Source organism: Erithacus rubecula (genome assembly GCF_903797595.1).
Source record: "Erithacus rubecula genome assembly, chromosome: 1".
In the NCBI taxonomy this organism is placed as follows: Eukaryota; Metazoa; Chordata; class Aves; order Passeriformes; family Muscicapidae; genus Erithacus; species Erithacus rubecula.
Window position 1 is genome coordinate 111,471,036 of NC_136658.1, and position 26,225 is coordinate 111,497,260.

Consider the following 26,225-nt stretch of genomic DNA (forward strand, 5'->3'; position numbering starts at 1 on the left):
AGGGAGGGAGCGCGGGCGGGCGCCTCTCGCATGGAGCCGGGGCTGAGGGCCCCGTGGTGATGCAGCAGCAGCAGCAGCACCGCCCGTGTGCGGGCAGGGCCCCCTGAGAGCCGCCGCCCGCCCGGAGCACACGCGGGGTTCGGCCCCGCTCCATGGGCACCGATGGAATCGCTCCCGATCGCACCCAGCGGCGCCGCGCCTCAGCCCGCCATGGCCTCGGCCGGGTAAGCAGCGGCCGCCGCGGGGACTCCGGCGGCGCCGGGGAGGGCTGGGTGGGAGCGCCGGGGGACGGGAGTGGCGGCCGCGGTCACCGCCGTGCCTTTTCCTGCCCTCCGTGGGGCCGCGGGGGCTCGGACGCGGCGTACGGGGCGCGAGAGGGGCCGCGAGCCGCGGCGGCTGCGGGGCGGTGTGTCTGTGCGGGGAAGGGGTCTGCGCGAGGCGGCAGTGTGGGCGCGGAGAGCCGGGGACTGGTTTAATGCTTTCACCGGGGAACGGGGACGCGCTCGGGGCGGCTTTGCCGGTGGCGGCGGCGGCAGGCGCGGAGCGCGGGGGGGTGGCGGGAGCGCCACAACATGGCGGCGGCGGCTGAGGGGACACGAGACCTTCCTCCCCCCCGCCGGAACCCGCCGCTGCTCTATGGCCCGTGCGCCGCGCTAGAGCGGCCGCTCGCAGCCGCACGCCGCCGCGGCCAATGGCGAGAGGGCTTACAGCGAACGCAGCCAATGGCGAGAGGGCTTACAGCGGGTACGTCAGCGCGCGCCCGGGGCCGCGGTGCACTATGGGATGCTGGAGGCCTCGCGTCGGGGCAGGAAGGAAGGGGGGGTGTCATGGCGACGAATATCGAGCAGATCCTTCGGTCCTTTGTGGTTAGCAAATTCCGAGAGATCCAGGAGGAGCAGCAGCAGCAGCACGGCGGGTAACGAGCCAGTGGGGAGCGGCGGGGAAGGGCGCGGGGCGGAAAGAGACGGGCCGCGGCCTGAGGGTCGTGTCGGCGGCAACATGGCGGGGCCGGGGGGGGTCGCGGCCGTGCGGGCGCCCTGAGGGAGACGCGGCCCGGGGGCCGAGAGAACGCGGTGAGGGGACGCGCCCAGCCGCTCTCCCCCCGGTTTCGGAGCTGTCCTCGCGTCCGGGCAGGCGCCTGCATAGTCCATATCTGATCCACGGATAATTTTCCGAGTTTATATCGTAAAATAAGAAAACCCTTGGAAATAGCAGCGAAAAGCTGGAAGGGAGCGCATTGCGTGTGTTTATTTTGTGTAGGAAACCCCTACAAGGTCCTACGAGCACGGGGGATGTGGCACATTCCAGAATGTGGGTTTTTTTCCCCTCTCTTCGTCTCAACCTCAGCAATCACAGTGTGTCCGGACTGAATAAGTGAAAATTAATCCAAAGGCAGAATTTTCCCTAAGTGCACTGCTTATTCAGGAGGCTGGAATTCTGCTCTGAAGAGCTGCATATCATATATGTATGTGAATGACAAAAAAAAAAAAGTTCAAAAAAAGGCTCAAAATATCTTGTATTAAGTTGATTTTTATTTTGTTTTGTTTTTTTTTTTAATTTGGTTAGTGCAAAGGTGGAAGGCCAGCCCAATGGTGACACGATCCCAGCTGAGCAAGCTGGGCCTTCTGAAGCCTCTGGAGCTGCTGGGAGTTGTCAGAGTGATCAGATAGTGCAGAAAATAGAGGAAGTGCTCTCTGGAGCCCTCGGGACAGAGCTGCAGTGCAACCCAGGTAATAAAACCTCTCTCTGGCAAATCTCTTCTTGGTAAGAAGGTTGGGATTATGCTTCAAATCAAATCAGTTTTATAGAGATGAAAATATGCTTCTTGGAGCTGTTCCTCTGACAAGTTTTGTGCTTGCTGTGAATTGGTTAAATATTTTCTTTATTGTGGTTTTACATCCAGAGCTGGCCAGAGAAATACATAATTTTAGGATTGGTATGGGGAATAGTTGAATTTTTTCTTTCCGATACTAAAGCAGATAAATATTTTTCACATGTATTCATATATATGTTTATAAATTCTGTGTTATTTTATATGTGTCTACTTCAGGGTCACTGAACTGTTCTTAGGACCAAAGGTGATGCTGATAGAAGCAGTTTCTGCTTTGGGTTGGTTTTCAAGATTATTTTGAAAGAACAAAACAGATCTGTGATGAACTGTTCAGTCAAAAGATGATTTGCTGTTTTAAAGTGTAGCTACTTACTTTACAGCCTTGCAAAGGTTAAGGGATTTTGATGTGTTAGTCTCAGATCTTGAATAGATTACTATAAAGAGTTTTTTTAATGCTAAAAAGTAATTTCTGAGTGTCTCCTCTTGTGGGACTGGTCCTTGCTGTAAAGTTTCTGACTGTGGAGGGTTGGTGAGGTGATGAGGGCTGTAATTACTGCATTTCTCATTTTTGGGGAGTTGAAACCCAGGTGACTGCAGTGTGCTGGGTGAGTACAGTTCCAGAAGCAGCACAGAAAATTGTTAATTTCAGCGATTCTGCTTGCAGGAGTTTTAGATTGCTTTAGGGTTTTTTGCTCAGTGATTTGTGCACCTTGAGCATTTTCAAGTTTTTAATTTGTGCTGTATGAGCAGCACTTCAGGCTGACGTGAGGGGGTTTGGTAGGTTCTTGATTGATTGGTGGTTTTTGTTGGTTTTGTTTGATGATGTGATTTTTAGTTTTGCTTGTTTATTTTTTGTTTTGTTCTTTTTGGAGGACTGAGGTAAGGTCACATGGTTATAAAGAAGTGAGGTGTGTAAATTTGGAAGTTAATGAATTTAGTTGTGGCAAACATTCCTGCTGTCCACATCTGAAAAGGAGTTGGACAAGAGGCATTATCTGATTATCTGAATCTAATGAGTTCCAGGTGTGGAATCCAGCACTTCCCTTGTTAAACTCCACAGGGTTGAGGATTACCAATCTCTCTGATTTGTTCAGGTCTTTCTGCAGGGCATCTCTGCCCTCGAGGGAGTCAACAGCTCTTCCCAGTTCAATGTCCTCAGCAGACTAATTATCCTTTCAAGTCCTGTGTCCAGCTTGTAAGTGCAGAAGTTGAAGAGAATTGGGCTGAGAATAGAGTCCTGCAGAACCTCACCAGTGACTGGTGTCAGCCCAATGTCACCCCAGTCACTTCACCCTTTGTGCCCAACCCGTGGGCCAGTTGCTCACCCACTGAGTAACACAGTTCTCCAGCTGTGGGCTGGATATTTTGTCAATAATTTGACTCTGCTTCACTGTTCTTTCTCAATGCATTCACAGCAATATTGGTGCAAAAACTATTTCTAAGTTGCTTGTTCCATAAATATGTACCTGTTGTATTTGTTGTGGAATCCCAAGTCACTTTCATTTAACAGTATGGCAGTTACCAAGTGCTTTTGCAAGATTTTGCTGTGTTCCCTGGAAAATAGGGAGCTTTGGGATTCTAATTGGAGGTTCTGTGTTCCTGCCCTGGCCTGTATAAATAGAATCATTGGAAGGAACATACAAGCAGACTCCAGTGTGCAGCTCATATTTCACAGAAATCCCATAAAATTGCCTTTAATGAGGTGCCTTTCTACTGAAAACGTGGCACTAGGTCTGCAGAAGGGCAAGAACATAACAAAGGTTAAAGTGAGGTCCAGAATTAAAAGGTGGTGATGGAAACCCCAGCCTCCCTCTTTCCCTTCCCCATCAGTGATTTGGTTGTCCCCTCAGTCATCTGAACTCATTACTTTCCTGTTGGAAACAAATGCTCTAGGAGGAACATGCAGCTTTGCAGTGGCTTGTGGCAGCTACACTCCTGCCTGTCCCAGCAGCTGTTCCAGCCTGCAGTGCCTTAAAGTGGGTTTGGGGCTGGGCACATAGATGCTCTTTTCCCAAATTTGTTAGACTCTAGTGAGTAACGTGGTCTGTAAATGCACAGAGAATTTTTAACATAGCAGCAACACTGAACTCATTCAAGGGTTAAAGCACAGCAGGGGAGAGTGGCTGGTCAGGTCTTGTAGAATAAATCCCCACTCTGGTAATTTGTTTGGAAAATGGGATTTCTGGTTTATCTTCCATGTGCAGCACTGGGTGTTTGGAAGCACATCTCCAGCCTCCTGTTAGAATGTGCTGCCCCACTGAGTGTGGGTGCAGAGACATCCAGCCCATCTGCCCTGCTCAGGTGTGACACCACCTGCAGAGCTGCCCCAGCCAGGGAGGAGCTGGAGCTGCTGCAGAGCCCAGAGGAGGCAGCAGGATGAACAGAGGATGGAGCAGCTCTGCTGGCAGGAAAGGCTAGCACAGCTGGGATTGTTCACCTGCACAGGAGAAGCTTTGGCTGAGCTCAGTGTGGCCTTGCAGGGCCTGAAGGAGCTGCAGGAAACATGGAGAGAGACAATTCCCAAGGGATGGAGGGACAGGACACAGAGGAATCATAGAATGGTTTGGGTTGGAAGGAGCCCTTGTGATCATCTTGTTCCAAACCCCCTGACATGAGCAGGGACACCTTCCACTATCCCAGATTGCTCCAAGCCCTGTCAGGCCTGGCCTAAGACACTTCCAGGAATGGGACAGCTTCCCTGGGCAACCTCTGCCAGGGCCTCACCTCCCTAATAGAGGAGAATTTTTTCCTAAGATGTAATCTAAATCTACTCTCCCTCATTTTGAATCCACTGTCCCTTGTCCTGTCACTCCAGGCTTTTGTCAATAGTCCTCCACCACCTTTCCAGGTTCTAGAAGGTCATAATAAGGTCACCTGAAGTCTCTCCAGGTGAACAATCCCAGCTGTGCCAGCCTTTCCTGCCAGCAGAGCTGCTCCATCCTCTGCTCATCCTGCTGCCTTCTCTGGGCTCTGCAGCAGCTCCAGCTCCTCCCTGGGCTGGGGCAGCTCTGCAGGTGGGGTCACACCTGGGGGGCTCAGGAACACAATCCCAATCCCTTTCCTGATCCCATACTGGCCACTGCCCACTGGGCTGGGAAGACCTAGCTCTCCCAGGGCTGCTCCATCTGTTCATCCCAGCCTGGATTCATCCCAGGGTTATCCCAGCTTAAGTGCTGCACTTGGCCTTGTTAAACCTCATGAGAGTCCCAGGGAGCACTTCTGGAGCTGGTCCAGATCCCTCTGGATGGCCCTGTCCTGTAGAGGTGTCACCTGCACCCACAGCTTGGTGTCATCTGCAAACCTGCTGAGGGTGCACTTGACCCTTGTGTCATTAGTGAAGACGTTAAGTAACACTGATTCATTAATGAAGCTGTTAAGTAACACTGGTCCCAATACAGAGTCCTGAGGAACACCACTGATCACTGACCTCCATTAGGACTCTGAGCTTTTGACTATTCCCCTCTGGATGTGACCATCCAAACAACTGCTAATGCACCTGACAGTTCCCCTGTCAAATTCTTCACTCCAGTTGGGAGAGAAGGATGTTTTGGGGGCACTGTGTCAAATACTTTACAGAAGTCCAGATAAATGCCTTTTGTAGCTTTTCCCTTACCCACTGATGTAGTCAGTCCACCACAGAAGGTCAGACAGGACTTTCCCTTTGTAAAACCATGCTGGTTGTCCCAAATCACACCCCTGTCCTCCATGTGCCTTAGCAGAGCTTCAGGGAGGATCCGTTCCGTGATCTTCCCAGCATGGAGGTGAGGCTGACAGGGTGGTAATTCCCATAATCATCCTCTCCTCCCTTCTTTAAGGGAATGTTTTTTCACTGCCAGAGGGCAAGATTAGGTCAAGTATTAGGAGGAGTTTCTTCCCTGGGAGAGTGAGGAGGCCCTGGCACAGGGCCACAGCTGTGACTGCCCCTGGGTCCCTGGCAGTGCCCAAGGCCAGGCTGGACACTGGGGCTGGAGCAGCCTGGGACAGTAGGAGGTGTCCTTGCCATGGCAGGGGTGGCACTGGATGGGATTTAATGTTCCTCCAACCCAAATCAGTAACTTTGAGGGGAAGGAAAAGGTGCTGGAAAGGGAGTGTGTGCTGTTTGTGTGTGGTAGATTAGTGAATTGACATGGTTTGCAAGTTTAGTAGTTTTGTACCTCTGTCCTTGTACCTCACAACAACTCTGAAAGAATTTTTTGAATGCTGTCTTATAAATGTTTACAAGCTAAATATCATTTTTTTCTAGATGTAGACAAAAATACTGTGAAAAATAGTACTCAGTCTACAAAAAGGAGCTCGACTGGCGAAGATGAAATTCCTAGGAAAAAAGCAAAGAAAAACAAGAAACACAAAAGTAAAAAGAAGAAGAAAAAGAAGAAGAAAAGGAAGAAAGAGAAGAAGCATAAAAAGCAACCAAAGGAATGCAAGTTGAGTGCACGTCCCGGAGAACCTGCAGGCGTGCAGCCAGCTCCTCACTTGATGCCAGAGCAGCCCAGCTCCCAACTGAATGTACAGCATGGAGTGTTTGCAGATGCAAACCTGGCTGGCCAAGTGCAGCCAGAACTGTGCTCAAAACCATCTGAGGGGCTTGATAGTCAAGCTTTAGGACTTGTTTCTCATTCAGTGACTGATTCTCAGCAATCTGCAGAAAATCTTACAAGTGGGGAGGGGACTTTGTGTGCAACAAATCCTCCATTTAATTTAGAAAGCACCCAGACTAATATCCCAGAAAATACTAGTATAGCTCAAACTAGAATTTGCACTAGCGAAGAACAAATTCAGCAGTCCCATGAAAATATTTATCCTGTAGCTATTAATGCCAGTGTTGTTGATACTGGAAATTATACTTGGTCCAGCATCCCATCTGGAATTGTCAGTAAATCGGAGATTCAGAAAGATTCAGTAGAAGCGCTAAGAGGTACAGAAGTCACTGTGATGTCTCAAGGCATTGGGGAAGTAAAAGCTTTGGACACAGCTCTCGAGCCTGAGACCATGGAGGTGTTGACTTATTCAGAAGCATCTCATCAGTCTGGGTCTCAGGGGGCAGCACAGGGGTTGGAAACAGCCTCAGAACCTGTGTCCTTGGCAACTGGTGTGATAACAACTCCTGCACCTGCAAATTTGGCACATCCAAGTGCTATGACTGTAGCTCATGTGGCTATGGCTGGACAAGAAGTGAAAATTCCAGAAACAGCTGACAAATCTCTGCACACGGGAAATGTGATAAGTGTGGAGAGATCTTCAGAACTGGGGGGTGTGAGCAGAACTTTGGAGCCATCCCTGCAGCCCTCAGTTATATCTGGGAGTCTGAGCATGACACAAGGCAGCCCTGTGGAGGCTTCCAGTGTTCTAAAAGCAGGTTTACCTTTGCAACATCCTTTGACAATATCTACAGCTACCCCTGTGAGCCACGTGGAAATAAAAAGTGCCAAAACACCTCCAGGAGCAGGAGCCGTTCCAAAAATGAAGGATATGGATCCAGCTATGGGACATGTGGAAGCTTTGGAAACAACCATCGAACCTGTGGGTGTTGTAGCAAAAGATGTCAGAGCAGCTCATGAAAGTCTGCAAGGCAAAGGTGTAGAAAGTACCACAGGTCCTGCAGCAGCACTGGGTGCATCAGGAATGTTCCTACATCGTGGAGTCCTGACAGAAACGAGGAGTGTGGACAGAGCCCAGGGATCTGCACTTCAAGCAGGATTGACAGGTGTGAATGTGGTAGCTGAGGCAAAAGGATTAAGAGCAACTTCAGAACCTGCTGTGGTTGTACAGGCCTTCATTCCCCAAATAGCTCCAGAAGTCCAGATGGCAGAAGGTTTTAAAAGTCCACGAGCAAAAGATTCAGAAGGTACTTCATTGCTGAGAGAATCGAGACCTGAGGGCGAGTCACGTGTGAGAGATTTGGCACCTGCCCTGTCTTTGCAGAAGGAAAACACACAAGGTGCAGGAGGAGTCCTGAGAACAGCGGCTGCCGTGGAAGCGAAAACTTTTACAACAGCTTCAATGTCCTTACAAGTGGAAGGCGTGCAGGCTTCAGAAGAAGCTATGCACTGTGGGACTGTTGCAAGTCCAGGACTTCCTGCCTTAGAAAGGACTCCTGAACCTGTGGTTGCACGTGAAAGCGTGGAACCAGTTAGAGAGGCAGGGTTGATGCCATGGCAAGCCACAGCAGAGCCAGAACCTCTCCATGCCAGCCAAAAAGAGAGTTCCATCATTGCACAGTCGCAGGTCATGACACACACAAGAACCTCCCAAACTGAGGTGCTGAGGGAGAGAAAGGATTCGGAACATGCTCCAGAAGCAGAGAAATGGAATAAAGAAGCAATCCTGGAACCTGTGCAGACTTCAGAAACCAGTTCAAAATCTATTCAGGAACAAACAATAGGTCATTCAGCAACAGTGTTGGAGTCTTTGTCCAGAGTGGAAGTAAACAGTATGGCATCAGGAGTACTGGCAGATGTGCAAACTCAGGGATCTGCTGTAGAACATGAAATTGCAGAAAAGAGGACCAGCACACAAAGTAATGAACCCTCAGAAATGGAGAAAGTAAAATATCTGGAGCCAGCATCAGAAGCTGGAGGGATGAGGTGGTCGGAGAGTGCTGGTACAGGTGAAGAGCTTGAGGTACCCGTGGGTCATGCTTCAGCAGCTGTTCCACAATACTTGCAGGCCGAAAAGCAGCAAGAGCTTCAGGTAGTTCAAGAAGCAAAACCTACTGCAGAATGGAAGAGTGCAGAAGAGGCTCCAGAAATCTTGGGTGCTTCTGAAATAAAATCTTCTGAAGCAGTTCCAGAACCAGGGGATGTGAAAAGCCTGGAAGCCACACTGGAACATGAAGTGACAGCTGAGGTACAATATGTAGGAGTACAGAGTCAACAGGTGGAGGATATGGTGATTGATAAGGAAGATGCAGAGCAGACTCAAACATCTGAGCCTTTGGTAGCAGAAACAGTTTTTACACATGCAGCAGAGGAAAAAGTTTCAGCAGAGACTCCTGTAGCAGAAACACAGGATTTTGAAACAGCTCCTCAGACTGAGGTAGAGCTGAAAGATGCAGAAGCAGCTGTAGGGTTGGAGGCAGAGACAAAAGATTCAGAAGCAGCTCCAGTACCTGAGACTGATGCAGAAGCAGGTCCAGATCTTATAGAGGAAGGCCAATTGGAAGACACTCCAGAGGCTGAGGATGTCAAAGAAGCAACTCCAGAAGAGGACTCAGAGAAAAGAGACTCAGAAACATCCGACGTGCAGCCTGATGTGGCAGCCCGGATGAAGGAGACTCTCATGAGGCTTGAGAATGTTGTTGAAAAAAGTAGTCACAGAACCAGTGAGAAAAAACATGATTCAAAGAAACAAAAAAGGAGCCGTTCCAAGTCTCAGTCCAGGTCTAGGAAGCGGAAGAAAAAATCAAGGTCGCGTTCTACTTCCAGGCGTTTGACCTCTAAAAGAGCGCGCTCTAGGAGCAGAAACTATTCAGTTTCCAGAAAAAAGCATTCCAAATCTAGGTCCCGATCTGTGGAGAAAAGAGAGAGAAGAGTGTCTTCCCGGCGGTCCAGGCGCAGACGTTCTAGGTCATCTGACCGCTACAGGTCTAAATCCAGATCAGCAGAAAAGAGATTGTCCAGGCGGAGACGTTCCAGGTCGTCTGACCACTACAGGTCTAAATCCAGGTCAGTGGAGAAGCGGCTGTCCTCACGAAGATCCAGGCGCAGACGTTCCAGGTCATCTGACCGCTACAGATCCAAGTCCAGGTCAGTGGAAAAGCGACTGTCCTCCCGAAGATCCGGGCGCAGACGTTCCAGGTCCTCCGACCGCTACAGGTCTAAGTCACGGTCAGCAGAGAAGCGATTGTCCTCCCGAAGGTCTGGGCGGAGACGTTCCAGGTCTTCTGATCGCTACAGATCCAAGTCTAGATCAGCAGAGAAGCGGCTTTCCTCCCGAAGATCCGGGCGGAGACGTTCCAGATCTTCTGACCGCTACAGATCCAAGTCCAGGTCAGCGGAGAAGCGGCTGTCCTCCCGAAGATCCGGGCGGAGACGTTCCAGGTCATCCGACCGCTACAGATCTAAGTCACGGTCGGTGGAGAAGAGGTTGTCATCCTGGCGATCCCGCCGCAGACATTCCAGGTCCTCAGACCGGTCAAAATCTAGATCCAGGTCTTCAGAAAAGGGAGGAGGCAAAGAATACTCCTGGAGGTTCAGACATCGGTCTGGTTCCTCTGATCGTTCAAAATCCAGGTCAAGATCTGTTGAGAAAAGAGGTCGGAAGGCATCTGTACGGAGATCCAAACGCCAGCGCTCAAAGTCCTCGGATCGCTACAAGTCTCGGTCCAGGTCAGTAGAGAAAAGAAAGCAATCATCGCGCAAGTCTAAACGGCAGCGCTCCAAATCCTCTGACCGTTACAAGTCTAGATCCAAATCAGTGGAAAAGAAGAAGGAATCCTCACGGAAATCCAAGCGTCGACGCTCAAAATCTTCTGAACGTTACAAATCTAGGTCTAGGTCTGTCGAAAAAAAGCGCAAGGAGTCTTCAAAAAAATCCAAGCGGAAACGTTCCAAGTCCTCTGACAGCGTTAAGTCAAGGTCCAAATCTATAGAAAAGAAAGATAAGTTATCCTCATCAAAGTCCAGTAGCAAGCATGTGGAGTCTTCTGAGCTTCAGGAGTCAGCCAAAGGTCTTGATCAAGATGTTCCTCAATCTTCTCTTGGAAGTGAAGGTAAATCCTCTAATGGTCCTGCATCAGGAGCTTTGTCTGATGAAGGAGTCAACGGCCCGGTGCTGCCGCCATCATTTGGAGGTGGATTGTCCAAAACTTCAGAGAGCCTTGAGGAAAGCTCTTCATCTGTTGAAAAACCAGCAGATCTGCAGCATTCTACCACATCTGAATTTGATACGTCCAAAACCCCAAATGACCAGGAACTGAGATCCACATCTGTGGAAAAAAACTCAGGATTCAGAGCTGTCTATGGCATCGGAAAATGGATCAACTGAAAAAGCATCATCTCTGGAGTCTTCAGCGCTACCTGAACTTCCATACTCCACATCCATGTCGAGATCTTCATCTGTTGAAAGAAGGGGAGATGCAGAAACTTCTTCAGTAGCAGAATTCCATCTCTCCACATCCCGTGAAGATGAGTCCAGACCTGCACCCCTCAAAGAAGTAGAAGGTCCAGAGCTTCCTCCAGCACTTAGAGACAGGCAACTTCAGTCGTCTTCTCTCCCGTCCGAAGGTGGGCTCTCCAACTTGTCTGATGGTCACGAATCACAGCGTATCCCTGGTGAGCACACGGAGCTTTCACAGGTTCTGCAAGTACCTGAACGTGAGTCTTCCCAGCTGGCTGACAGCCCTGGAGCAGTGGAAGCTCAGAGGCCTTTCCTGCCACCTGAAATGATCCGCCCTGTGATCCCTGATGGCTGTGAGTCAGGTCAGATGCAGGAGCCTTCTCTGGCTCCTGACAGAGGACACTTCACATCTCCTGATGGACATGGATCAGGATCCAGCTTTGCACCAGTAGAGGAACATCCATTGTCTGTAGGCGAGTCCTTTAAGTCACCACATGGAAGTGAACAAAGTTTTTTATCTGTTGAAAAAGTCAAGGCTCCTGATGTGTCCCTGACATCTGTGTGCGGTTCTGTTGAGGTGTCTGCTGATATCATTTCAGTGTCTTATGAAGTTCATGACTCTAGATCGTCTGTTGACAAAGCTTTAGATGGCCCAACCCTTCCACAAGTGCTTGAGATTGACTGTGCCAGATCATCAGACATGCATGAATCGAGATACCTAACTGGAAAAATAGATGGTGCAGGGTCTTTGGTGATGTCTAAAAGTGGGATTCCCATATGCCACGATGGTCACAAAGCAAAGTACAATTCCTTTGAACAAACAGAGAGTGCAGAACTGTCAGTGGCGTCTGAGGTCCGGTGTTCCATCTTTCCTGAGGGCTATAAATTGACATCTGCTGCAGTTGAAAAAGTGGAGATCCAGAAGCCTTCCCTCTCACTGGAAAGTGGTTTCTCCGTGTCTGCTGATGGTTGTGAATCAGTGGGCACACCTGAAAAACTACAGCCCCCAGTGAGTGCTGTGACATCAGAAGGTGGGATTCTGCTGCTGCCCGACAGTCACGAGCTGAGACCCGTCCCTGCAGAAAAAGCAGAGGTGCTGAATTCATCTGAACTGAAACACCTGGCATCTCCTGATGGCTACAAGCTGAGATCTGCCTACAGTGAAGAAGTACAGGTGCACGAGCCCTTTCTGGTACTGGAAAACAGGTGTTCTGTTGCCTCTGATGGTCATGAGCTGGCATCCACCCCTTTTGAAAGAGCTGAGGAGCCTTCTCAAGTGTCTGAGAATGACTACACCATAGGGCTCGATGGCCCAGAGTTGACATCAACCCCTGCTGAAAAAGCAGAGCTGCGGAAGCTTTATCAGATGCCTGAAGAGTCCATTGTCAGCCAGGACCTGCAGTCACCCTCTGCTGAAAAGTCACAGGTGCAGCAGCCTGCTCTGGTGTCTGAAAATGAACATGCTGTGTCCTGGGTGAGCCAGGAGTTGAGGTCCAGCTCTCCTGAGAAGGCAGAGATGCAGGAGGAGGCTGTGGTTCCTGACAGTGCTGTGGCTTCTAAAGATCACAGATTGTCCTCTTCCTTGGCTGGAAAACCAGAAGTGCAGGAGTGTTCTCTGCTGCCTGAAAATGAATATGGTGAGACTACTGAGGACCAGGAGGTGACAGCCAGCCTTGCTGAGAAGGAGGTGCAGGAGCTTTCTGTGACATCTGGCAGTGAATATTCCATCTTCCATCAAGGCCAAGCACTGCAGTCTGGCCTAGCTGAAGGCACAGTAGTGCAGGAGCCAATTCTGGTCCCAGATGACCGATATGCTGCATCTCCTGGGGGGCAGCAGCTGCTCCGTGCTTACACTGAGACACCAGAGGTGCAGGAGTGTTCTGTGCTGCCTGAAAATGAGTACGATGCATCCCCTGAAAGGCATCACTTGAGATCCGGTCCTGTTGAAAAAGAAGAAGTGGAAGAACATTCTGAAGCATCTGAAAGTGAAAGTTCCATATCCACCGATAGCCAGGAGTTGCAGCCTGCTGTTGCTGGAAAAACAGAGGTGCAGGAATTGTCCTTGTCTGAAGGTGAATGTCCCATGACCCCTGAAGGTCAGGAGCTGCAGTCCAGCCCTGCTGAAAGAGTAACAGCCAAGGAACCTTCTCTGACATCTGAACAGGCTCTGTCACCTGAGGAGTGCAAGTCAAGATTGGCACACGCTGGGAAAACAGAGGGTGTGGACTCTGCTTTGACAGCTGAACGTGACCATCTCTTTTTCGAGAGCCAGGAGGTGAGTTTCACCTCTCTTCAGAAAGCAGACCATTCTCCAACACCTGAAAATGAACATGGAGCATCCCCTGATGGGCAGGAGGTGAGATTCACCACTGTTGGAAAAGTAGACAGTCTCGAACCTTCGACGCTGAATGATAGAGCCTCCATGTCCCCCAATGACAGTGACTTGAAATCCATCTCTGCTGAAAAAATGGATCATGCAATGCCTTCCTTAATGCCTGAAGGGCGCTCGGTGTCTCCTGATAACTCCAGCGTGAGATCAGGCCCTGTGGAAGAAACAGGGGACCTGGAGCCCTCTTTGAGGTCTGAGCGTAGATACTCCACATCCTCGTACCAGGAAGGGCACGAGCCAAAGTCTCCCATGGAGGAAGAGGGTCTGGAGTCCTCTGTGACTTCTGAGCACAGACGATCCGTGTCTCCTGAGTGCCACGACCAGAAATCTACTGCAGATGAAGAAATGGATGATCTGGAGAGGCGTTCTACTTCCCCTGATGAGCACGAGTCAAGATCTAGCATTGGTGAAGAAGCAGAGGATCTGGAGCAGCCTTTGGCAGCAGAACGTCGGTCCTCTGAGTCCTCTGATGAGCACGAGTCAAGGTCAACCACTGGGGAAGAGGCAGAGGATGCAGAGGCCTCCTTGGCAGCTGAAAGAAGAGACTCCGTATCCTCCGACGACCGCGAGTCAAGGTCTGCTGCTGGGGAAGATGCAGAGGATGGGGAGCCCTCCTTGACAGCTGAACGTAGACACTCCACATCTTCTGATGACCGTGAGTCGAGGTCTACAGCTGATGAAGAAGCAGAAGATTTGACAGCTGAGCATCGCTCTGTGTCTCCTGATGGGCGTGAGTCAAGGTCCACCGTTGGTGAGGAAGCCGAGGACCAGGAGCTCTCTTTGACAGCTGAGCGTAGACACTCCACGTCTTCAGATGAGCAGGAGTCAAGGTCTACTGCTGGTGAAGATGCAGAGGATGTGGAACCCTCCTCGGCAGCTGAACAAAGAGATTCCACCTCATCAGACGAGCAAGAGTCAAGGTCTACTGCTGGTGAAGAGGCTGAGGATGCGGAACCTCTGGCAGCTGAACACAGACGTTCTGCTTCCCCCGATGGAGCTGAATCGAGGTCTACCACTGCTGAAGAAGAAGGAGACGAGGCAGAGCCCTCCTTGACAGCTGAACAAAGAGAGTCCGCATCGTCAGATGAGCATGAGTCAGAGTCTTCCAGCGGTGAAGAGGAGGCAGAAGATGCAGAGCCCTCTCTGGCAGATGAGGAAAAGCAGGATTCTGTGCCTCTGGAGCAGTCAGAGGAGCAGGACTCTTCCTTTGTCCCTGAAAGCAGACGTTCTGAGTCTTCCGAACGTGAAAAATCCAGATCCAAGTCCGTTGACAAAGCGTCTGACAAAGAGTCTCCGCAGAGATCTGTCAGCAGACACTCAAAGTCTCCTGCTCGCCAGAAGAGCCGATCCACATCCGTGGAGAAAACAGCAGACAAAGAGTCGGTGCGCAGGTACCGACGGAGGCGCTCCAGGTCCCCGGCTCGCCAGAGGAGCCAGTCAACGTCCGTGGAGAAAACAGCAGACAAGGAATCCTCCCGCAGGTCCAGGCGGAGACGCTCCAGGTCGGCCGCTCGCCAGAGGAGCCAGTCCAAGTCCGTGGAGAAAGCAGCAGACAAGGAATCCTCCCGCAGGTCCAGGAGCCGGCGCTCCAGGTCGTCCCAGCGCAGATCCAAGAGATACGACGCAGACTCGCGCTCCAGACGGAACCGCTCGCGCTCGGCCACGCGCCGCAGAGCGTCCAGATCCCGCTCCAGCTCCCTGTCGCGCTCCCGGCACAGGAGGAGGAGCAGGTCGCGGTCGGCGTCGCGGCGGCGACGATCCTTGTCCAGAGACAGGCGCAAGCGGTCGCAGAGGAACAGGTCGAGGTCCACGGACAGGAGGAGGAGGAGGTCGGAGTCGAGGGAGCGGCGGATCTCGCTGCGGCTGCGCAGCAGGAGCCGCACCCCGCCGCGGCAGCGGCGCTCGCGCTCGCGGGGCCGCCGGCGCAGCTCCAGCCGCTCGCCCGTGCGGCTGCGGCGCTCGCGCTCCTCGGGCCGGCGCCGCTACAGCCGCTCCCCCGACCGCCGCCGCTCCCGCTCCTCAGAGTTCTCCAGCAGGTCCCCCAAACGCCTCACGGACCTGGGTGAGTCACTGCTCTACTGGCAGCATTTCATTATTCCCTGGTGGGTGGGTTTGCATAGTCTGGAGCATTCAGAAGGGATTTCTTGGAAGTCTCTCTGCATTAGTTTTAGTGACTTCCAGCAGGAGCTTTTATGTCAGAATTAACACTGAGCATTTGAATGAAATCCTCTTCAGAGCCAGTTTTACTTTGTTTCTAGAGCTTTTGTACAAACATAGCATGATGCTAGTAATGCTACTAATAATGTTACTATTGCCACGTAGAATCCAGGAATTCCACATGTAATAGTAAAATCCACATACTTTAAAAAGTAACTATGTAAAGTACGTAAGAAAATACCCAAGAAAGAAATCTTACATTCTTACATTTGCAAGAAAATTTAGAATTTCCACTCCTGAAAACAAAAGTCATTCAGGTGCCAGTTAGAGAATATTTGAATGAAATCTTCTTTAGAGCCAGTTTTACTTTGGTTCTAGAGCTTTTGTACAAACATAGCATGTTGCTAGTAATGCTACTAGTACTGTTACTATTGCTATGTAGAATCCAGGAATTCCACATGTAATAGTGAAATCCATGTACTTGTACATAAGAAAATACCTAAGAAAGAAATCTTACATTCTTATATTTATAAGAAAATGCAGAGTTTCTATTCCCAAGAGCAAAGGTCATTCAGGTGCCAGTTAGAGAGTCCCAAGCTCAGTTGTCAGCTGTTCCCAGAACTTTGTCTTGCCTCTTTCCTAACTGAAAGGAAAATGAGGCTTGTTTCTGAAAATACTCCCAGACCAAACAGGTCATAAAATAAAATAAAATCTTAGGAACTGCATCTTTTCTCTCAGCTTGGAGGAAAAGAGGCTGGGTTATTTCCTTGGGTAGTGAGTTAATAAGGGAAAAAAAATGTTTGAACTGGGAAATCAGCTCTTGTACAGTGAGGAAACCTCCTGTGGTGATCCTGAGTCCTGCCTCAGACTTACCATAGAAGCCTTCTAGTTAGGGAGTTATTTGCAAACTGGCAGAAGGCTTAATTTAATTTCATTTCCTATTTCTCTGTTAGGGCTGTCCTTTTTCTCCTTATTAAAGCAAATTCTGTTCAGTTTTGCATCTAATTGTATTTTAAGCAAGAACAGATTTTACTCAGAGCTTGTTTTTCTGTTTGAAAATGAAACTTCCTCCAGAGGTTTGGGAGCTTTTCAGAGAGAAATGAGGAAATTCTGGACTTTATGTTGTGTGAGAAGGAGTCAGTATTGCCAAAACAGGAATGAATCAGTGCAGTAAGAGACATCAGAACTTTGGGGGTTGGAGGATGTTGTAGTTGCTGTGCTTTGGGTTACATTTGCAGCTTCACTTCCCTTCTGCACAACCCAGCCTAAAGTCCAGAGCAGTTATTTTCACAGAACATAAAAAATGCACAGCACAGGTAGAATCTTAGTTTGCCAGACACACTTCTTTATTAAACAAGAATCTATAAAAATAATAACTTCTCTTTAAAAAAAAAAAAACCCCAATGTTTTTAGACAAGGCTCAGCTCCTCGAAATCGCCAAAGCCAACGCGGCCGCCATGTGTGCGAAATCCGGCGTGCCCCTCCCTCCCAGCCTGATGCCTCTGCTGTCCCAGAAGAAGGATGACAAAGCCAACCAGAAATCCTCAAGGGACACCCTGAAGGAGCTCACTGAGGTGAGGGAGAACAGCAACATCCAACCTGGGCTTGGTGATTTTGGGAGTTGTCACTGCGTGCTGCTGGCTGCCTTGTGGTCAGAATCCCCAAATTCCTGGGGCTGGAAATGCTCTCCCAGACCATGGAGTCCCAGCTGTGCCCTGTCCCCACCTTGTCCCCACCCAGAGCTCTGAGTGACACCTCCACTGAGTGGCACCTGCAGGGATGGGCACTGCAAACCTCCCTGGGCAGCCCCTGCCAAAGCCTGACCATCCTTCTGAGCCTCTGTTCTCCACACAGTTTTTTTTTTTAAGCCATCAAAACTGGTATTTTTAATTCCATGGAAATGCATGAAATCAAATTATTTTGCTTTTTCTTATTTTTAGTTTTGATTCTCTTCTGATTTTATACAAATAGATAGTTGTCCCTGTAGTCCTGGCAGTGAAATCCAAAGCTTTTACTCCTGGCTTTTTGTTTTGGTGGTGTTAGTTATGGTTTGAGTTGGAAGGGATTTCAAAGCTCAGCTTGTCCCACCCCCTACCATGAGCAGGAACACCTTCCTCTGTGCCAGGTTGCTCCAAGCCCCATCCAGCCTGGCCTTGGACTTCCCTCAGAATGGAGAAAATCTGCAATAGAAAAGTGCCTTAATTTTTTTTTAATTGCATCATGAGTGTGACATTTCTGAAATATTTTTATAGAAATAATCTGAGATGAAGCAATGTCCAGGGGCTGAGAGATAATCTGCAGTTGTGCCTGGGCTGGGGAGCAGAGGTACTGAACTGAGTTGGTGCAGGTGGCCTGTGGTGCCATCCTGGGTGGTTTTTCACCTACCCTGCCCCAGATCCAGCATTGTGCTGGTCTGCAGGCCCCAAACCTGCACCTGTTTAATGATGTTTCTATTATTTTAATTCAAAATTATCCACAGAAGCAGTGGAGGTGATAGGAAATCAGGAAAGACATTTCAACCATAAAATCTGACCTCTCAAGAAAATCTTTTTGTCTTTGGTCCTTCTCTTCCTCTCTTCTTCCCCCCATGGAGGCTCCTCCCAGTTTGACTGTGATTTCCCCATAACAGCTCTGTGTTTTAATTCTGTTGCACATCACATGGGGGTGTCCTGCACATCAGTATTCCAGAGGAATTCTGGAGCCATCACTCCTGACAAGGTCCCTGCACTGCCAGAGAACTCAGTAAGAAACCAAAGCCATGCTTTGTGTAGAATATCCAAAGTACATCTATTGATGCTGTTACTAAAAGATTTTCCACCTCCTGGTTGAATAAAGAAAACCACTTTTTTTTGATAGAAATGTTATTTGTGAGTTTAAGGTTTGCTCAGAGCTGAGATTTTCCTCTGGTTTATTTTTCAGAAATGCAAGAAGATTGCTCAGAGCACTGATGATGTGATAGTGAACAAGCCTCATGTTTCTGATGAGGAGGAGGAAGAACGTCCTTTCTACAACCATCCTTTCAAGCTGAGTGAACCCAAACCTATTTTCTTCAATTTAAGTGTGAGTGCTACTTGGATTTTCAAAGCTTTAAATCCTGGCTCTTTTTAAATAATACAAATAACTTAACAGACATTTATCAAAGGTTGATAACCTTGGTGAAACTGGGAGTATTTTTCTATAATTTTAAAGAAACGCTCCCAATTCCATCATGATTAAATTGATAATCTCAGTAAAATTGTGTTTCTTAAAATGCATCTGGAAATCAAATGCTTTGAAGCATGGATTAGAATTTGTTTAAATTCTTTTGGGGTGGTGGGTGGGGTTTTTTCAGTTTTATTTGGGATGGAGGGGTTAGGCACATGAAATTCTGTTCTGATTTTGCAGTGTATAAAACATTAAAAAAGCTTTAATATGCTCAGCAAAAACAGAAATAAAATTCCTGGTTTTGTGTATAAATATGTGTAGCTTGTGGGGTACACAAAATAGGCAGTAGGGCACATTTATGTAAGGTGTCAAGTAAAAATGGATTTAGATTTTATATTATATTGTTATAAATGGCTACAGGAAACTCAAGAAACCTTGGAATTCTTCCAGGTGTTGAGGAGAAATTCTGTAGTGGTTATGGGCTGCTCTGCCTCTTGATCTTGTTTTTGACCCTTTTAGTTTTGCTCTTTCTCTCTCCTAAAACCACTGCCATCCATGTTGCTAGGGTTTATCCAATATTATCCAGAGCTGCCAGCTGTGTTTGCCTCTTGGAAGGGATCCTGGCAGGGATTTCTGCAGGTTTTTAATGCATAAACAGCACCAAGCAAAACAAGGCCATAGACATTGTCTGCTCAGAGACTCATGCTGCTGCTAAAAATAGCCCAGAATTAGAAACCCAAATGCTCAGAGCTGCTTTCTCTCCACTCATGGGGAGCTTTTGATCCCTGGCAATGTTTTGCTGCCCAGGATTTTTACCTGAGAGCTTTGCATATAAAATACCTGGGTGGCAGGTGGAGATTGAGAACAATGTGGGTGGGGTCAGTTGGGGGAGGAGGGTTGGGGATTTTGGGTTGCTGAAGTTGCTTTAATGTTTTTTTTCATCTTGCTAGCACAATGTGTGGGTCACTTGTGCCAAAATGATTAATTATAAAGGTTTATTACTCTGGAGTGAAAATAGGTTTCTGTAAAAGCCAAATCCCAGGTGTTTGCAACAAAACCACTTCATGACACTTGTGCTTTTTCAAATCTTAACTTCTCATTTGATTTCTTTCAGACTCCCAGCATAAAACCAGCACCACCACCCCAACCAAAAAACCAGGTCAGCCTGTCCAAGGAATTCCCTGTTTCCTCTGGCTCTCAGCATAGGAAGAAGGAGGCAGACAGTGTGTATGGAGAGTGGGTTCCCGTGGACAAAAACGGCAAAGACGACGGCAAGGACGACGTGTTCCCCAAGCCAGCCATTGAGGTAAGGAAGGCAAGGAGAGCCTACCACATCCAAAAACCCAAACCATCACCTGGCCACCCTGGTACCAAATTGCAGTCTGGAAAAAAGAAAAAAAAAGGCACTTGAAAAGGTAGTGCCTGACACTGCACTAAGCTGAGCTCTGCAAATGGGGATTTGCACGTGGGTAGTGCTGGGAGCAGCCTGTGCCCATCCTGCCTCTGGTAGCTGGTGATTTCTTGGTCTCAACAGAATTCAAAGTGGAGCTGGAAGATTAAAACCTTCCTTGTTCTGTTTCCTGCAGAGGTTAATTAATAATACCTTGATATTTGCACAATAATGTTTGTAGTACTAATTAAAATTGTCTCACCAGTCTTAGAACAAGACCATCACACTGGAATGTAATCCACTAAAAATTTTAAGTCACTTCCTCTGGATGTGTTGATTTTTTAGCTTTCCAGTCACATTTTCTCCCATGGCTGTCTTGCACGTGGCATTCCAAAGGAGAATCTAATTCTGTGGATAATAAACTACAAAAAACCCCAAGCAAGTGTTTTTCCCCTTGAAATTTCTTCCAAAGAACATTTTTGGGGGGTCGTTGTAAATAGTAAATATTTAAGACAGATGTTAATATTTTAAAGTTGATTTTGCCTCAGTGCACCTGAAACCTTGTTCTCACACCTTCCAAAGCCAAACCCCAGAGCCTCCCCATCAATTTCTGACAAAGCCATCTCAGCACTTTTGGTGCATTTTGTTTCTCAAGATCTTTCTGATATTGTTCAGTTCATTCCCTGAGGCACAGAAGGAATTTTCCTCTGGCTCTTTTACAGCACCAAAAGCACAGAGCATATGACTTAGCCAGCATTTTTATGGAATCCCTCAGAATTTGATGGTTGGGCACCCAGTTCCTTGTTCCCTCAGCACAGGTGGGGGCTGCACTTTGGGCTCTCCTGCTCCAGTAAAACTCTGAGATGTTGTGCTGAATGTCATTCCCAGTTAATATAAATATATAAAATATATTTAACATAACTTCCTTTCCTTCCTGTTGTGTATATCTTTATAAATGTCTGTAACTATGTTGTCTGTTTTTACATTTTGTAAATAAATATTTTTATTTGCCTTTACCTTAACTTGGTTTGTGTTAAGGGTGATTTCAGGGGCATTAGCTGCCAGCAGGCTGTACCATCCCCTGGGGTTTGGGAAGTGCAGGTACAGAATTGCTGTGTGTTTCTGCAGGGAGTCTGGCAGGTAACACAGTGCTCTGTTCATCCTTTAATATTCAGGAGGATTCTGTGGTGGAAAAGACTCTTGGAGCAGCATGAGGCAGATCAGCTCCCTTGAGGAAGTTTCCCCTAGAATTGTCCTGCATTCACTGTTGCTGATTTTGCAGTACTGTGACAGTTGTGATGCAAGTCTTGACACTAAACCCCACACATTTGGTTTTGTTGCTGTGTTTAATTTCACATGTTAGTTCTGGGCTTAGTCTGAAATGACCCTGCTAATACATTGCAGTTTGTTTTAATAAAACCTGATGCCTTAAAGTGGTTGTGTGTGGTAGTAGAAGATGGAGGGGAAGGTCTCAGGGCTCATCATGTCTGTAGCAAGCAGAGAGCTGAGTGTTTGGAAGTGTGGAGTGGCAGGGTTGGGTTATCCCAAGTGAGTCCTGGTTGGGATCTAAGGATGCAGTAAAAGCACTCAAGCACCTCCAGAGTGTGTAAAACACCTGCTTTTTATTTGCTTCAGTATTTGTGGTTTGTGGGGGCAAGCCTGAGACAGCACCTCACTTCCACCTTGACTCAGGAATAACAACAGCTTCTGATACCTCAAGCAGAGATTTTTATTTTTTTTTCCAAGATCCAAAGCTGCCATCAAGTGTCTTGACATAACACAGAGCCCTGATGGTCTCCAGAATGGAGCAGTGTTTGGGAATTAACCCAGCAGGGAATGTTGCTAGGCCCCAGTTTGGTAAAGCTCTAATACACCTGTTGAGCATGGCAGTGGTCCCCTGTGCTTTCATGGACTGCTTCCATGCCTTTGTGTATTGCTGGATTGAAACTTTTGGTGAGTAGAAGAACTTTTATTTATCTCCTGGACCAGTTTCACAAACAGAAAATGGAAGAATTATTTTAAGTATGTGAGAGAAACTTGAAGACACAGCCAGTGTGCATCTGAAAAAGGCATTTTTGAATCCATGCTCTTGTGTGTGGGGATTGTTAGATAATATTTTAATTATTCTTGTGACTTTTTTATGTTCTGTGTGGCAAGAAATAAGCAGTGAACTCAGTCCATAGACACCTGGGACTTGTGGGATTTTAGCTCTGTTTTGGTCAGTGCCAGATACTCCAGCAATGATCTTCCCAGTAGAAACACCTTTGTCCTAAACACCAGCAAAAAAAAAAAAAAAAACCCATCTTAAAATCAGATTTAATAGAGCACAAAAGCAATTCCTGTGTTTGATGCCATTGTAAATGTTTATATCTGTCTCTTCCTTTCAGCATTTACTGAATTATCGACCTGGGACAAGGGTTTATGGTTTAACAGTGTTTGTTTTGTTCAGCTGAGTCAATTTTGAAGGAGTTTCAGTTTCTCCTGCTTGCCCTGTAGTACAAAATGTGTGAGAGGTCAGGGTTGAGTAGTGACAACAAAAGAGGCAAGGCTTTTACAAAGCAAATGAAAATCAAGTTAACCCAGCTGCTCTACTGATTATTTGGTTTCTTCTGTCCCTCAAACAGTCCCAGCCCTTCCAGCTTCTGACACATCTCAAGAAATTCCATTTATCTTTGCACACTCTTCCCCTTCTGCTTTCCAAACAGAATGATCCATGGAATCCCTTGAGGAGCAAGGCACAGGGGTTTTATAAAACAGCTGCACACCAGCCAGGATTGGTTGCATTTTTACAGCCCCAAGTGTTGTGGATTTCTCTCCCATGGCTTGTCCCAGAGGGGAGGTTTGCAGTGAGCTCCTTCCTGTATTTCATGTTTTCACCAAGTCATCCTCAGCATCATTTCAGATTCATTTTTCTTTCTTTTTCACTCTAGTTCAGCAGTACAGGTACAGATAATTCTTTGCAAAGCAGTGGATCCTGTGAGCTCACAGCCTGGTTTTACAGAATCCCTGAGGCTGGAAAATCCCTCCCAGCCCAGGCAGTCCCAGCTGTCCCCACCTTGTCACCCCAGTGCCACCTCCAGGTGCCACCTGCAGGGATGGGCACTGCAAACCTCCCTGGGCACTTCCAACCCCTGAGCTCCCTTTCCATGGGGAAATTCCTGCTGCTGTCACCCTGAGCCTGCCCTGCCCAGCCTGAGGCTGTTCCCTCTGCTCCTGTCCCTGTCCCCCCTCCCTGCCCCTCCTGTCAGGGAGTTGTGCAGAGCCACAAGGTCCCCCCTGACTCTCCTTTTCTCCAGGCTCAGCCCCTTCCCAGCTCCCTCAACCCCTTTCCCATCTCCATTTCCTTCTGGTGTAGACTGAAGATGAAAATTTGAAACATTAAAGTAAAGGTTATGGAATGCATCTGATTCATGCTGGAATTATTTTATACAGACAAGCTTTAGTGTGACTTAATAAGTAGAGTGCTCATGGGAACAACTCTGCATGAATTTTTAGTTAAATTGCATTTAATTCTGTTGGGTTAAGAAGATCTCATTGAACAGTAAAATGTTTCTCTGTTTATTACACACCAGAATTTTTTTGTGACAAATAGTTCTTAGAAAACAAATCATTGAATATTTTATGTGTACAGGTGATTTTAAATTACCAGAGAGTTACAGTTTAAATTCAGATTTGTTCTTTGTCCAGGAAAACCCATCTTGTGTGGATTTCAGTAGTCCCAGGATTTCCATCACGTTTCCTATTTCTTTGTCAAACCAGCTCTTCACTGTGTAACCCCACTTGGTAACACTGATTCTCCAGCATCTTTTTCCAGCCCAGGTGGACATTGTTGTGCTCTGCTGTATTTTTACAAATGCTCTTTTTCCTCCTAGTGTGTGGACATCACCACAGCCATGAATGACAGAGCAGTGGCCCAGAAAAGGCTCAATGAGAACTCCTTTGACCTGGAGGCCATGTGCATGCTGAACCGGGCACAGGAGCAGGTGAGCTGGGCCCTTCCAGCAGCTTTTTGGGCAAAATCAATGTTTCCTTTCCACAGCAGCTGATTTTTCTCTCCTCTTTAAGTTTGAAAACCCAATTTGAGGGCTGGTGTTTCAAAGTTCTGCCTTTTTTCCACTGAGTTTTGATGAGCTCCTTGGTGTATTCCTTTTTTTTTATCCAAGTCATGCTGAAACATAACTTCAAATTTATTTTTGTTTAAATTTTACTGTAGTCCATCAGCACAGATGTAGATAATTCTTTCCAAAACAGTGAATTCAGCAGTTTTGGGGATGAGGAGATGCTGAACTCACTGGAGTCGGAGCTCAGGTTTCAGAGTGACCATTCAACTGCTCAGATTTTGAGAGCACCTGCCCAGCAGATAGCAGCAGTATGATGTGAAAAGAGCAGAGGATTGCAGAGGAGCTGTTGGTGTTGGTCTCACAGTGGGTTTTGTGTTGCAGATTGATGCCTGGGCTCAGTCCAACTCCATCCCTGGGCAGTTCACGGGCAGCACGGGCGCGCAGATCCTCTCCTCAGATGAGCTCACCAACAGCGGCCCCCAGGCCTGGATCAGAAAGGTAGAAGTGACACAGACACTGCTGGCCCAGCAGCACACTTGACAGCACTCCAGGATGGCAAAATGCAGCCCAGTGTGGCACAGCCTGTGCCCAGAGTGGCACAGAGTGTGCCCAGTGCAGCAGGCTGGGCTCAGTGCCTGCCCAGCGAGGTGTGAGCAGCCAGACACAGCTGCCACTGCCAGGACACTGCTGTGCTGCCCTGGCACATCCTCAGCAGGGTTTGGTCCTGCTGCTGCTGAAATCAGAGCTTTTTGGCATCTGCTTCAATGAGCCAAGTCCCAAACTGCCCTTGTGTTTGCCTTGGTTCTCTCTGGTTGCTCCTTTGCCTCTCTCTGGATCCCCAGGGTTTTCTGGGAGCCAGAGATGTGGAGGATTAAAGCAGGAGTTGCAGTTAATAAGTTGCTCTCACTGATGTTGTTAGATACAGTGCAGTAGTTCCCTCTTGCTGTAGGTTATCACTGGATTATTTTTTTGGGTTTTGGGGTGTGGTGCGTCCTCCATCCATGTGTTGTAAACATTTAGTTACTCAAGCTGTGTCTTTGCTGATGAACACTGCTCTGGTGCTCTGTCAGGAAGGAGAACTGAGGAATTCAGGCAACTTCCACCTTCCAGGCACAAGGAAGAAGGAGTTAAGCTGGTCAGTCTGGCAGGTGCTGCAGCTGGGTCTGTATCAGCTTGGGTTAGGAGACCCTCCAAGCTGGGAGCTCAGATTGGAGGCTTAGGTGGAATTTTCCATAGAATTTGATGTCAGCTGAACACAAAAGTCTGGAATTATAATGTCCTAAAAATGGAAACATTTTTTGCCAGGATTCACTAACTTGTTTTTCCACTTCATATAACCAAGCAGTGCAGAGAGCCAGGGAGCACAGGTTTGAGTCACTGGCCAGATGGGAATCTTCTGGGATCTTATCAGTGTTAATGCAGAATGTGCATGATGAAGTCTGGCTTTAATGATTATTAACAACTGAGATTGTAGCAGAATGCTGCCTTTGATGAAGAAATCCTTGTTCCTGGCAGAGAGAACTGCAAAGCACAGGGATGTGTTGGTGAGGAAGGAGCTTTTCCTCTGGGAGGCTTGGGAAGGAGTTCAGCAGGGCTGAACTCCCTGGGTTCCCAAGGCCCTGGGAAGGGAGCAGCTCTTTCCCAAACCTCCTCCCTGTGATGGCACTGACAGGAGGGGCTGCTCACAGGGGTGAAGTGCAAGAGCCAGATGTGTTCTCCTGTCCTTCAGCTTCACTCTGGGATCTGCATAAAGCAACCCAACTAAACAAAACCAAAACAACAGCCAAAAAAAACCAAACACAACCCCAAGAAAATGCTTCATGGGCAGAACTCTGTGCTTGTGGACCCGACTGCTGTGAGGAGCAGAGCAATGCTGGAGCATTTTGTTGGATCTGGGCATCAGTGAGGCAGCAGCAGCTCTGCTGCCCTGCCCAGAGCTGGGAATGAGCTGTGCTTGCACTGCAGGCTCTGGGGCTGGGCACAGGGCAGGCTCCTCTGGGAGCAGGAGCTGTGGCTGAGGGAGGTGAGGACAAAGTCCTCTCCCTGCCCTGGCACTCCTCAGCTTCCCCCTGTGCCAGCCCAGAGCTGCTCAGGAGTGCTCTCAGCTTCAGGTGGGCTCCTCCTGTGCCTGCAGGATTTCACAGCAAGAAGCAGGGATGTGGTTCTGAATCCATGTTATCTTTCTCAGGGACAGGA

General features: G+C 48.2%; 2 protein-coding genes across 3 annotated transcripts in view; one reads left to right on the forward strand and one right to left on the reverse strand.

The window, feature by feature from the left end:
• Positions 1-26,225, reverse strand: part of IFNAR2 (interferon alpha and beta receptor subunit 2) — an 844,054-nt gene that overhangs the window by 547,449 nt on the left and 270,380 nt on the right. The window lies entirely within an intron of this gene.
• Positions 764-26,225, forward strand: part of SON (SON DNA and RNA binding protein) — a 35,981-nt gene continuing 10,519 nt past the window's right edge. The window contains 9 exon segments of the mRNA XM_079312235.1: positions 764-916; positions 1,567-1,730; positions 6,075-10,765; positions 10,767-15,339; positions 16,848-17,008; positions 18,354-18,494; positions 19,693-19,884; positions 23,841-23,951; positions 24,411-24,527. Coding sequence (XP_079168361.1) covers positions 828-916; positions 1,567-1,730; positions 6,075-10,765; positions 10,767-15,339; positions 16,848-17,008; positions 18,354-18,494; positions 19,693-19,884; positions 23,841-23,951; positions 24,411-24,527 — 10,239 coding nt within the window. The 5' untranslated portion in view covers positions 764-827.